The sequence below is a fragment of the Narcine bancroftii genome, chromosome 4 (assembly GCF_036971445.1).
Source record: "Narcine bancroftii isolate sNarBan1 chromosome 4, sNarBan1.hap1, whole genome shotgun sequence".
NCBI lineage: Eukaryota > Metazoa > Chordata > Chondrichthyes > Torpediniformes > Narcinidae > Narcine > Narcine bancroftii.
In genome coordinates, this window is record NC_091472.1 from 76892418 (window position 1) to 76906610 (window position 14193).

The window sequence follows — 14193 nt, forward strand, 5'->3', positions numbered from 1 at the left end:
GGAGAACATACAAACTTCTTACAGACAGCGCTGGATTTGAACACAAGTTCCGATTGCTGACACTGTAAAGGCATTGCGCTAATCGCTACGCCAACCGAGCTGCCCAAATCAGTGCTGCAGTTCACCAAAACGGTGAGCATGTGGGCTCAGGTTGAATGTAAGGATTGCGAACTGGAGACTCCAATAAGTAACAATAGAAATTAAAATAGCAACCCTCAATATGCAGTGTCAAACACACTACTTGGCGTGTTAATACCTTACAGATGTGTCTTTCATACAGGAGTGTGGGCTGCGACATCTGAGGATCAGTGAAAGATGGTCTTGATGGTGGCCCCATGGTTTGTATGGTAAGCGGAATTGATTGTCTCGCATCTGGTCTGGGTATCTTTCTGCAGGGAGGCATCTTCATAATCACTGAGGCTAAAGAGGTAGTTGGTGGGGGGGAGGGTTTTCCTTGTGGTGGATCTAACATACTGTGACACTCCACTCTGGCTGATCAATATGTACACCTCGCCTGTGTGGAGTGGGAGGCTGGCAGTCTTCCAGCAATGCAGCTTGAAGATATGGTGGTGCTGACAGCAGCCTAGACAGCTCCTCCAAACTGCTGATGGAGATGGTAAAGGACACACAACTGTGCAATGCCTTCAGCAACCCTGCAGTGGAGCACAGCTGCAGCTTACCTGGTTATGAATGGATGACTCAATCCGGTCTGTGATAGACTTACTGTCCATGTAAAAGGCTGTCACAGTCAGAACTACTGATGTCACGCTGGTGTTCTTCTTTGATCATTGTCTTCTTTGTGCCTCCTGTCACCTGCAGGAGGAACATAAGGCAGGCAGGGGAATGTGGAAGATGAGCATGAATTTGCTGACCATAGAGAACATAGAGGAGCAAAAGAAGGACCACACTGGTTGGAGAACCATGAAACCCTCTTTAACTTCCCAGAGAACTGGTGGGAAGTGACCAAGGAGAACATCGAGGTTCTTTATCCTCACAGGTGTTCAGAGAGCAAGACAGAGGCAGAAATAACTGAGCCAACTCCAGAACACCTGCAGCAACTCCTTCTGCATTGGATAGGGGTGGATGTGAGAGAGGAATTCTGAGAGGTGAAGAGATGGATTTATCCCAGAGTTCTCCAAGATCATCTTGCGATCAAGATTCCGCACAGTGGACCAGGACATGACGTATTCATATTTCTTCACAAAAATTCACAGAGGGAGTTCTGTGACCCACAGCCTTAAGGAAGAGGTCAGCTCAGTCACATCCTCACAGGAAGGTGTACAAAGAATTAGCAGATTCTTTTACGCTGAACTGTACGACGCTAAGGTTACGGACAAAATGGCTTCCCAAAACATCCTCTCCTCTATCATTGAGGTCCGAGGGGACAGCAGGCAGGAGAGTCTAGAGCAGCCAATTACCCTGGGGGAACTGATGGGCACCCTCTGTTCCATTGGGTCCCTTGGAAGTGACTGCTTACTGGCTGAGTTGCTCATGCTTTGTGGGCCCAGACCTGCTCTAAGTATACAACGCTATGCACCTGGCAGGCAGCATGTCAGATTCCATGAGGAAGGGCGTCATCATCCTCCTCTTCAAATAGAAGGGAAGGATGATACCAGGAATTGGAGACCCATTAAGTTGTTAAAAGTTGACTACAAAATCCTGTCCAAAGCTATTGCCAATTGACTGCTCTGGAACAGGTAATCCACCCAGATTAAACCTTCTCGGCACTGCCGCAGCCTGTGTGCAGGACAAGGGTGGACTACTTCCTGGTCATCTTAGACTGGGAGAAAGCTTTCAAATGGATATCACAAACATACCTGATGGATGTGCTCTCCAAAATGGGCTTTGGGGAGAGTATCTGAAATTGAATTACTCTGCACAGATATCTGTAGTGCAGTCCATAGCAATGGGTGGGAAACAGATAGCTTCCCCATGAAGTCTGGAGTCAGACAGGGTTGCCTGCACTTTCCAGTCTTATTTGTGTGATGCATAGAGCCCTTGGCTGAGTCTATCAGGGCAGAGGAGGGCTTTAAAGGAGTTTGCAAAGGGAGCCAGGGTAAACTGAAAGAAGAGCAAGGCGGTGATCTTCGGTGACTGGTCTGGCCCCTCCACCATCCCCTTCAGTCAGATCTGACAACCTGGAGCTGATGGGGATCTGATATGGAAGGGCCAATGTGTGCAATAAGAACTGGTTGGAGCGTATCTCAGGACCTCAAGAAATTTGATCTGTGGCCATGGTGCTCCCTCTCAATAACAAGGAAGAACCTGGTCCTCATGTGCGAGGTGCTCTCAGTACTGCTGTACACAGTGCTGGTGTGACTTATCCCCCATACCTCCACCCTTTTGGTCTCCCGAGCAGTATTCAAATCGAGACACAAGTTGCCAGACAATGAGTCTGTGGTTGCATCAGGCTGTGTGTGGAACCAAAGTATGAGGGCACCAGGTGTTGCTCTGAGCTGAAGTTCCTTTCCACTATGTGTTGCAAAGGATGTGCTTGGCCCCGCTGCCATGCAGTTTCCTAGTCAGCTGCACTTTGCTATACCACCTATCCTTTACGGGGAAAAGTTTTTTCAGGCAAGCACTGCCATTAGGCAGTCGTCAGCATGGAACATCCTGCAGACCCTGAGAGATGAGGACTCAATGAGCGGACAGTCAGGTCAACTGGCAGAATGCCTCATCACTAATGCTCACAAACAAGCACCAGGATATGGCCTGGGTGGTGGAGAGAAGAGCCCTCCCAGTCAGATCCTTCCTATACAACTAGAACATCATCCATAATGCATGTACCCAAGATGTCAGTGGAGGAGTGGAGACAATCGGACACCTTTCAGAATGCAGATTTGCTAAGAGTTTGTGGAGATGGATGCAAGGGTCCTTGTCATGGTTCATTCTCAAGAGCAGTGTGACAGAGGACTCTCTGATTTATGGGTTGTTCCCAGAAAGCCATACACTCAAACATCCAGAGCTGCTGTTAGATCATCAACTTAGTGAAAGGTGCACTTTGCTCTGCCAAAACCAGTTGGTCTTTCAGCGCGTGGAGATGTCTGTGTGTGAATGCTGCCAACTGGTGTATTCCAGGTTGCAGGAGTATGTGCTGAGGGTCACACTGAGGCTTGGCACATTCAACGGGAGGGCACCGTGGGGAAGGACCGATTCCTTTTGTTACTGGGTTTTGAGCTGCTGAGGCGGGTAAGCCCCTCAAACAACAGATGAAGACCAATGACAAGATGCCACAGCGATGGCAATGGTGCAAATATCAGTGTACAGTGATAGAAATATAAGGATACAAAACTAAGGGGTAGGAAGAAACCTTGAACAGTTTTTCTTTTGTTAATAAATTATTGTGAATAATATCTATTTTTGGAAAACTAGTGGTTTCTGTGTTCCACGTATTTGATAAACTCCTTTTGCAATTTTGTTGATTGACAGCTCTGGAAAAGCTGACATATTTAATTTTCAACAAAATACATTTCATGTAGCCACAGGGCAAGGGCATTTTACATGGTTCAGAAGTCAGCATTTATCCTTATTTCTCGAATCATAAGGATGCAAATATTTGATTCAGCTCATCTGACATAATCCATTGTAGTGACAAATTAAGTGAACCCAAGGCCTACGAGTTTGATGATGCATTGAACTGGAATACAAATTTGTAAGTTATCTGGCTTGTTGAGGTTCATGCCAGACAGTGAGGTCTATTACTGCTCATGCACATCATTGGAATGTACCAGCATCCAGATTTGAACTGAGTGCCTCCTAGTTAGCATTAAGGTGTAACATTAAGTTCAACATCAGTGTTTACATGACTGTTAGTTCTTTACCTTGTTGCATGGATAGGTTAAAAAAAAAACACGATTTTTATTGTATCTTCCAACATCCCCTTGTTTATGGTGGCTTTTATAATGATATACAGAAATCTGACCAACAAAATTTTAATCCCATCTTGCATATCCCTTATCGGCAGAAGCTAGCCTATTCCCTGTACTCCACCATCACTCTTGTCTTCTCCACACCATTCCCTTTCCATTCACAGAGCTATCCTCCCTCCCCTTGTTTGCCTGTGTGTCCTCTCTCTCTCTTGTCCACCTATCACCTCCTGCCTATGGGACTGTGCTCCACCCCTGCCCATCCCCCCCCCCCCACCATTTTGTTTGGGTTCCAGTGATCATTGAGATATCAGAGGTGGAGAAGGTGAGCAAATTTAGGGTCCTAGAAGTCACCATCTCAGAAGATCTTTCCTGGACCCAACACACCAATGACATCGTGAAGAAAGTATGTTAATGCCTCTACTTAAACTTAGGAATTTACAGAGGTTTGGTATGACACCAGAAACCCTGAAAAATTTCTATAGATGTATGGTGGAAAGTGTGTTGTTCGGTTGCATTATGGTCTGGTATGGGGCTGAGCATAAAGCCCTCCAAAAGTAGTGGGCGCAGCAGAACCCTACCCATTAGCTACATCTACAGGGAATGCTCCCATTGGAGGGCAGCCACAATTATCAAAGACCCACACCCACCATCCAGCTGTGTTCTTGCTGTTGCCATCAGGAAAGGGGTATAGGTACCACAAGACTTGCACCATCAGGTTCAGGAATAGCTGCTACTCCTCCACCATCAGACTCCTCAACAACAAACTCAATCAAGGACTCATTTAAGGACTCTTATTTGTGCACTTTATTGATTTTTTAAAAAAAAATTCTTTCTGTATTGCAGTTAGTTTCTTTACATTCATTATCTGTATACAATTCTTTATTTGTTTATCTGTACTATAAATGCTGTGTTCAGTTTTTTATTGCACTGTGGTAATTCTGCTTTGCCCACAGAAAAAAGAATCTTGGGGTATATGACTTCATGTACGTACTCTGACAATAAATCTGAAACCTACTTTCTCAAGAGTTGACGGAGGTTTTGTCTGACAATGAAAACCTTGGCAAACATCAGGAAAGAGGTATAGGTGTGATAAGACTCGTAGCACCAGGTTCAGGAACAGTTGCTACCCCTCCACCATCAGACTCCTAAACAACAAACTCAATCAGAAACTCCTTTAAGAGCTTTGCACATTATTTATTATTGAATTTTTTTTCTATAAAACAGTCAGTTTACATTTCTTTCTTTTGTAAACTTGAGTACAGTTTTTGTGTTACTAATAAGTAGAAATTCTGCTGGCCCACAGGGGAAAAAAATTTCAGGGTTGTTTGTGATGTCACGTAAGCACTCTGATAAGAAATCTGAACTTTGACTTTGAGCCGCAGCAAGTAAATATTTTAGTGCATATGTGCATTGTACAGTGTTTATTACAATAAACACTTTACCATCTCTTTGGATGGCTTCAATTGCAAATTTATCCTTTCTTAAATTTGTAGATAAAACTATTAATTGTACTCTATTGCAGTCACACCAACAGTTGTAATGAAGCTTCTTTACCTTTATTCCTTGCCCATCCTCAGCAAAAATGCCCTCCATGTCAATATTAGAAAGACTGATGGTATTCCTTTGAGACCCTGTCACAAATTCAATTCACTTGCTAGAAATTCTATCCCTCTGCATGGCGGTTGAACCAGCCTGTGACATTTGAGCTTCATTCCACACATCTGTGTTATCACTAAGGCTGCCTATGTTTATGCCCATAATGCTGTTTGACTTTGCTATCTTAGCTCAATTGCTGAATCAATCTTTCATGCCTTGGGGTTCAGTGTAATTGGTCACACCAAAGGCTTTTTTGGATGGCTGCCTTCATTCTGCATGAAACTGGGTTTCCAAGAACTCTGCTGCCTATATCCTAATTTACATCTCCATTGCTTCGTTAAGAATTCCCATAGTTTTATCAAATTCAGATCCTCAACCTTCCATCTCTGCAAATTACCTTTGCCATGAAACCCTCAAAGACATTTACTCTTCTTCCAATAGTGGACCTTCTGTGAACCCTGAAGTTAAATGGGCATTGGGGGCCATGTGTTCAACTGCTAAAATGCGAAACTCTGAAATTCTCTCTAAATTACTTCACATCTTTATTTATCTTCTAGGTTGGTCTTTAAAAGTAGTAAATTTTGATCCTTTTTTTGGTCACATTGTTTTTCTTTTGTGACTCAAATATTTAAATTTTTTGTAACATTTGATCTTTTCTGATTCAGATTTACTCTCAGAGTACATACATGACATCACACAACTCTGAGATTCTTTGTCCTGTGATCGAGGCAGAATTACTACTTTTTAGCAGTGCAAAACAATAAACTGACTCAACCTACACATGTAAACAAATAAAGATATGTAAGCTAACTGACTGTGCATTGCAGAGGAAAAAAATGTCCCTGATTGAGTTTGTGTTGGATTCTGATAGTGGAGGGGTAGCAGCTGTTCCTGAACCTGGTAGTACGACTCTTGTGTTACCTATACCTCTTTCCTGATGGCAGCAGCGAGAACCAAGCGTGTGCTGGGTGGAGTGGATTATTGATGATTGCTACTGCTGCTCTCCTATGGCTGCATTCTCTGTGGATGTACTCGATGATGGGGAAGGTTTTACCCATCATGTTCTGAGCTGTGTCCACTATGTTTTGCAGGGCCTTTTGCTCAGGGATATTGGTTCCCCATACCAGACCATGATGCAACTGGTCAGCACACTTTCCACCACACATCTATAGAAATTTTCCAGGGTTTCTGGTGTCATGCCAAATCTCCGCAAACTCCTGAGAAAATAGAGGTGTTGACCTGCTTTCTTCATGATGCCATTGGTGTGTTGGGTCCACGAAAGATCATCCAAGACAGTGACTGCCAAGAACTTAAATTTGCTCACCATCTCCACCTTGAATCCCCCAATGATTACTGAATTGAACATGTCTAGTTTCCCTTCCTGAAGTCAACAATCAGTTCCTTGGTTTTGATGATTTTGAGTGCGAGGTTGATGTTGGTACACCATTCAGCTAAGTTTTTCAATCTCCCTCCTGTATATTGATTCATCACCCCTTTTTATGCAACTCACTACTGTGATATCATCAGCGAACTTGTAGATGGTGTTGCTATTGTATCAAACCATACAATCATAGGTGTAAAGTGAGTGGAGCAAGGGACTTAGAACACTGCTCCAGTACTGTTGGAGATTCTGGAGAAGATGTTCTTACCATTCTTCAATGATTGTGGTCTGGAGGTGAGGAAATCCAGGATCCAGTGGGGTGTTGAGTCACAAGTCTTGGAGTTTGCTGATCAACTTTGAGGGGATGATGGTGTTAAATGCTGAACTGTAGTCAAGAAAGAGCTTCCTGATATATGCATTTTTGCTATCCAGGTGTTCCAGGGCTTTGTGCAGAGCCAGTGAGATGACATATGCCATAGGCCTGTTGTTATGATAGGCGAATTGGAACAGATCCACGTTGCCACTCAGATAGGAACTGATATGGTTCAACACCAGCCTTTCAAAACACTTCACTGTTGATGAGAGTGCCACTGGTCAATAGCCATTTAGGCAAATTACCTGCAGGGTACCACACCCTGCTGGAGTGAGATGTTGAAGATATCTGTGAATACATTGGCAAGTTGGTCAGCACAGATTTTTAATACTCAGTTGGGTACTCCATCTGGACTGCATGCTCTCCTCGGATTCACTCTCCAAAAGACAGTCCACACGTCATCCTGGGTTACGGAGAGGAGAGGATCATCAAGGAACATGGTGGTGCACAGTGGTGGTTCTTCCATGCTCTTGTGGTCAAATTGGGCATAGATGGCATTGACTTCAACTGGGAGAGAAATTTTGTCATCTCTTACTGTACCGGATTTGGGTTTGTAGCAGGTTATATTATTTAGACCCTGCCACAGCTATCGGATATCCTTTGTTGTTTCCATTTTCATCCGGAAACTCCATTTTGTGCAGGCGATGGCTTTCTGACTGTCATAACTGCTCCTTCTGATCTGGATCTCTGGATTTAACTGCCCGTGATCTGGTTCTCTGCAATTTCTGGATTTCATTGTCCATCCAGGACTTCATAGGGGAAAACCCTAAATGATTTGGTGGGGACATACACATCAGCAATGTTGATAAACAGACAAACTTATAACTTTGTTCAAGAATTTCAAGTCCATTTGTAAGCATAGATCTGCATCACAAACAACTGCTAGACACTTAATTACCAATCTTATTCAAATAGTTTGCAGGGTCATACATAAAATAAGTGAAAAATTTACAGTGGTTATAAAAAAATACTTCTCATGTTTGCATTACAGAATTAACTGGCATAATAATGCTTTATATTGTTACCAGTTGCCTAAAATAGAATATCATCTGTTACCAAGGACTATAAATTAAGAATGTAGAAAATTGCACAGTACAGGCCTTTTGGTCCACGATGTTATGTCAACCTCCATAAACATTCTCAATTTAAACCTTCCCTTCCTCACACCCATAACTCTATTTTTCTTGCATCCATGTGCTTGAGTCTTTTAAATGTCCCTTTTATACCAGCCTCCACCAGCATCCCTGGCAATGCATTCTAGGCACCCACTACTTTGGGTGGGGAGAGAAAAACTACCCCTGATGTCTCCCTTGAACTTTCTTCATTTTAAACACATGTCCTGTGGTATTTGCTATTGTTCCCTGTGACAAAGGTCTCATGATCTTGTAGATCTCTATTAAGTCACATCTCATCCTTCGCTCCAAAGAGAAAAACCCAAGCTCTCTTAACCTTGTTCTTCAATCCTGGTAACATCCTAGTGAATCTTCTCTGCACCCTCTCCAAAGCTTCCATATCCTTCCTCTAATGACGTGACCATAACTGGACACAATATTCCAAGAGTGATCTCACCAGTTTTATAGAACATTTTTATTGACTATTTTATGTTTATAGACAAACAAAATTAAGCACCAAAAACTTCACGAAATCTCAAATGTTTGCTGCTCATTTACTTCTAAGTTCGCCATGTGTGGAATTCTCTTTGTTAAAAATGTTAAAATGTGTTTTTAAAAAAATGCAAGTTGTATTGATTTAAACAATGCAGCATGAAATTTCTCATGATATTTCAGATTTATTGTCAGAATACAACCCTGTGATTCTTTTTCCTGCAGGCCAAGCAGAATTACCACAGTACTCGAGATACACATATAAACAAAGAAAGAGAGCAAACAGTCAATTAAGTGCAAAGAATTCTTAAATGAGTCCCTAATTTAGTTTGTTATTGAGGAGTCTGATGGTGGAGGGAAAACAGCTGTTCCTAAACCCGGTGGTGTGAGTCTTGTAGCACCACAACCTCTTTCATGATGGTAACAGCAAGAACAGTGCGTGTGCTGGGTGGTGTGAATTCTTAATAATTGCTGCTGCTCTCTGATGGCCATGTTTCATCAAACCATAGAACATTACAACACATAAAACAGTTAGTTCAGCCCTTCTTGTCTGTGCTGCTAGTCCCACTTACCTGCACCTAGTCCATAACCCTCCAGACCACTCCTATCCATATATCTATCCAATTTATTCTTAAAACATAAGAGTGAGCTGTATTTACCATATCAGATGGCCGCTCGTTCCACACTCCCACCACTCTCTGAGTGAAGAAATTCTCCTTAATGTTCTCTTTGAACTTTTCCCCTTTCACCCTAAAGCAGTGGATCTCAACCTTTTTCTTCCCACTTACAGGCCACTTTAAGTATTCCCTATGCCAGGGGTGGCCAAACAGCGGCTCTTTGACATATAATGTGTGGCTCACAACAGTAGCATATATGCTATTATATAGGACGATCAGCTCAACTTCAAATTTTCACCTTAAATTTTAGGTCATCCTATACAAAGAGTCTAAAATTCTTACCTTGACAACGAAGTTGCAACTCCGCTGCATCTTCTTGCTGGCTCCACCTAATCTTGTGCATGACCCATTAGTTATTTGTGAAGTCTCGGTGCTCCTCTGTGGGATCCATCTGCCCAATCTCAGTGCTGTCAGCTTTAAATGGCCTGTCACTGGAGCCGATTGTGGTTTATTTTACAATATTCAAATAAAATTAAAACCTTTAAATAATAATTTTTATTAAAATATTGTGATTTGCTTTTAACAGCATCTACTGGTCAGCAGTAAGTGCCAGATTTCTTTTTTGGGGGGTGCCTTTCTGAAAGGGTATCACTCAGAACCAACATTTTAGGTGGAAATTCCAGGGTCGTCCTGTACATCGTCGTCCTATAAAACAGCATATACAGTAAAGTGGCTGAGACAGGAATTGTACTAGCCATTGGTCACATTGGTAGTTTCAGTCAGCATGGTTGCGATCATGTGATTGCAACTCTCAAATTTCAGAAGTTTATTGTTTGTGGCTCTTATGTTAAGCAAGTTTGGCCATCCCTGCCCTAAACCAAAAGTGCTCTGTGGTAAGGGATTGTATAAGGTGGTATGTGGGTGGAAAGAAAAAGGTTTGAAAACCAGTTATTAATTGTACCTAATTGACTTGTATTGTGCACGGTTTCATAACTCCAAAGAAAATGTGCCAATGACAATACTTGTCCAACAAAATATTTCAGTAACAATTGGGTCAAGTGCAGCGATTCTCAACTTTCCCTTCCCACTCACATACCTCTTTAAGCAATCCCTTTCTAATCACAGAGTACCGATTGCATAGGCATTACTAAATATGTGTATGGAAAGAAAAAAGGTTGAAAACCACTGCTCTACAGATTTGCTCCTCTAATTTTCACTATTGAGTAGTCTATAATACAACTCAATCAGTGTGGTCACACCTTTTCCGTTCCTCAGCTTCACCCATATGGCCTCTGTAGATGAGCCCTGTGGGCTATCCTGCTTAAGCAATGCCACTCCTCCCTCTTGCATCCCCCCTCTCTATCACATCTGAAATAACAGAACCCCTGAACATCAAACTGCCAGTCCTGCCCCCCTGCAACCAAGTTCACATAGCAATAATACCATAATCCCACATACTAACTCTGCCTTTCTGACAATACTACATACAATGAAATAGGTACACCTGAGAACATTTCTATCACATACAAACCTTTGATTTCTGTCTATACGTGTTGTCCTCATATGTCCTTTATGCTCTTCCACCTCACTATCGACTCTAATACTCTGGTTCCCATCCCCATGCCAATCTTGTTTAAACCCACCGGAGCAGCACGAGCAAACCTACCCGCAAGGATGTTAGTCCCCTCCAGTTCAGGTGCAAACTGTCCCATAGGAACAGGTCCACCTTCCCTGGAACAGAACCCAATTGTCCAGAAACATGAAGCCCTTCCAATTGCACCATCTCTTTAGCCACATATTTGGCTGCATTAACTTCCTATTTCTAGCCTCACTAACACTTGGCATGCGTAGCACTCCTGAGATCACAATCCTGGAGCTCCTGTCCTTCAACTTTGCACCTAACTCCCTAAAATCTTTTTGCAAGGCCTCATCCTTTCTACTCACGTCATGGACCACGATATCTGGTTGCTCACCCTCCCTCCTGAAAATACCAAGAACTCGGTCCAAGATATCGCAGACCTGGCACCAAGGAGGCAACAGACCATCTGGGATTCTCGATCTCTCCCACAGGACCTCCTATCAGTCTCCTTGACTATCGAATCTCCTATCACTACTGCTCTCCTCTTTTCCCTCCTTCCTTTTTAGAGCTGGAGGTCCAGTCTCAGTGCCAGAGAAGTGACTTGTCTATGGTAGGCCGTCCCCACCAACAGTATCCAAAACGGTATTCTTATTGTTTATGGGAATGACAACACTGGGTTGGGGGGGGGGGGGGGGGGGTGGGGGTACTCTATTTTCTGTCTATTCCCCTTCCCTTTCTTGATATTAATCCAGCTACCTGCCTCCTGACGTTTGGGGGTGACTGTCTCCCTGAAACTCCTCTCTATCACCCTCTCTGCCTCTTGAATGATCCAGAGTTCATCCAGCTCCAGTTCTATAACTCAGTTTGTCAGGAGCTGCAGCTGGATGCACCTTTTGCAGGTGTAGTCATCAGGGACAATTGTGCTGTCCCAGATTTCCTACATCCTGCAATCAGAGAATCCACTGCCTCAGCTGTCTCCATTATCTACTCTTAATTTAATTAAAGGATTAAATTACCTCACCTGGCCTTACCTCACTGAAAGCAAGCTCGTCCTCTGCCTCTGCTTGTTGAAATCTCTCGAGCCAAAGCCTCAAAGCTCCACACCCACACTGGGCACTAATTCTTATTCTGGTTGCTAAAATATCAAGAATAAAAAATTGAACTTCCCTTTGCCACTGGACCTCACCTCGCAGAGTCCGGCTCTATGCCACTGCTCTAGCTGGGCCTCACCTCACCACCAACCCGCCGAAGGCCGCTCCTCCCAAAGCCTCACTGCGACACGCCGAATGCCGCCTTGCTGAAGCCTCATCGCTGCCCAATCGAAGGCTGCCCTGCCGAAGCCTCAACATCGACCCACCGAAGGCCACGTCGCCAAAGTCTCACTGCCAATCCGTCGAAGGCTTCTCCACAGCCTGCTCAGTACCTTGAGCTGTTCTTGGGTCACTAAAAGTGATTGCTTAAAATATATACTAGATGTGGCTGAATAGGTCAGGAATACACTGGAATACATATTCAATTACTACTTCAATATGTCAACCATTGAATTTCATATTCAACTACTACTTCAATATGTCAGCCATCTCAAATACAGATTCAACAATTGTTATCCCTTCAATGGAAACCTTGCCTCTGATGCTGGCTTCAGATTTTTTTGATTCAAGGGACTAATTTTGTTAGTTTCAATCTTAACCATATAACCATATAACCGTTTACAGCACGGAAACAGGCCATGTCGGCCCTTCAAGTCCGTACCGGTTCACTTGAACAACTCCACTAGCTCCTCCGCAAACTCCTGAGGAAGTAGAGGCTTTCTTCATGATGCCATTGGTGTGTGGGTTCCAGGAAAGATCTTTCGAGATAGTGACTCCCAAGAACCTAAATCTTAAATCTTTATGTTTTGTAATCATCTACTAAATAAGATGATGGAAGATGTATCAATAGTTCCCTTACTAAAAAATACTAAAGTAGTTGAATTTGGGTATTTCTTTTTGATCTCGTTAGACAGCCACATCATGGTTCCTTTCACTTTGAACAGAGTTTTCACAGATTCATCATGTAGCAACTCAGATAGCTCATCTTGGTATTGCACTGGAACTTCAGATAAGTCCACCAGCAATGGTAAAGTTAACAAAGAGAGAAAATCCATTGCCTTTAAATCACAAAATTTATCATTGAAGTCGGTAACCAACATTTTCAAATGGTCAACAATGACATTTGTAGCAGCATTAGTTACTTCACACTTATTCAACCAATAGAATTGACTGAAATTTCCTGAAGAAATATTCCTTTGGCATAATTCTAGAAGAGTCATGAATCCAAATATCTTTGTTCTTGCATCAACGAGGATCATATTTGCTACTTGGAGTTGCTTGTTCAATGTACTTAGTTTCTCAAAAATATCCATGAAGTAACTCACATAAGCTTTTCCATCTGTTGTTAACAAGAGCATCATTTCAGGTTTGTCCTTCAAAAACTCGCTAAGGAGATCAAATATTTCCATAAACCTTTTGAAGCAGTTTCCCTTTGCCAACCACCTTACCTCAGAGTGAAGCAATAATCTCACATGTTCTTCATTTTTATTGACACAAAACTGCTTAAACAGATGTTCACATTTGGCATTCACTTTGATGGCATTGATACACTTGATCACAGATTGCAGTTTCTCGTGTCGAACAGGGGAAACTTTCTTGGCAACTAAATTTTCTTGGTGGATAACACAATGCACAGCCAACATGTTTGGATTTTTATCCTTCATTAAATTTAAACATCTTGTTTTTTTACCCATCATAGCAGGTACACCATCAGCAGCACAAGATACAATGTTTCATTTTGGTATTTCATTTTCATCCAAATAATTTTTGAGCTTGCTGTAGATATCAACTGCAATGGTGGTTATTTTAATGATTCACAAACCAACATCTCTTCTTGAAACTCTTCCTGATCAATATATCTCATGTATGCCAATAACAGAGCCTCACTGTCCCATACAATAGATTCATCCATTTGTATTGGGAACTTTCATGATTTCAACTTCTCAATAAGCTGTTTTTCAACATCTTGACCCATGTCATCTGTTGCAGACAGTACTATTACTCAATGGCATTGCTCAGACACTTTGTCATCCTTTTGCAGAACTGTTTTGAAAAACAATGATATTGCGGTTTAATCAGTTCT

At 42.6% G+C, this 14193-nt stretch overlaps 1 protein-coding gene across 14 annotated transcripts in view; it reads left to right on the top strand.

The window, feature by feature from the left end:
* The window catches only part of ehbp1 (EH domain binding protein 1), a 561098-nt gene that overhangs the window by 105283 nt on the left and 441622 nt on the right, over positions 1 to 14193 (top strand). Inside the window, exon 1 of one of the 14 annotated variants that reach the window (XM_069931687.1) lies at positions 321 to 347. The exons of the other annotated variants lie outside the window; for them this stretch is intronic. Coding sequence (XP_069787788.1) covers positions 336 to 347 — 12 coding nt within the window. The 5' untranslated portion in view covers positions 321 to 335. Of the gene's footprint in view, positions 1 to 320; positions 348 to 14193 lie in introns of those variants that run through there. 14 annotated transcript variants of the gene reach the window in all.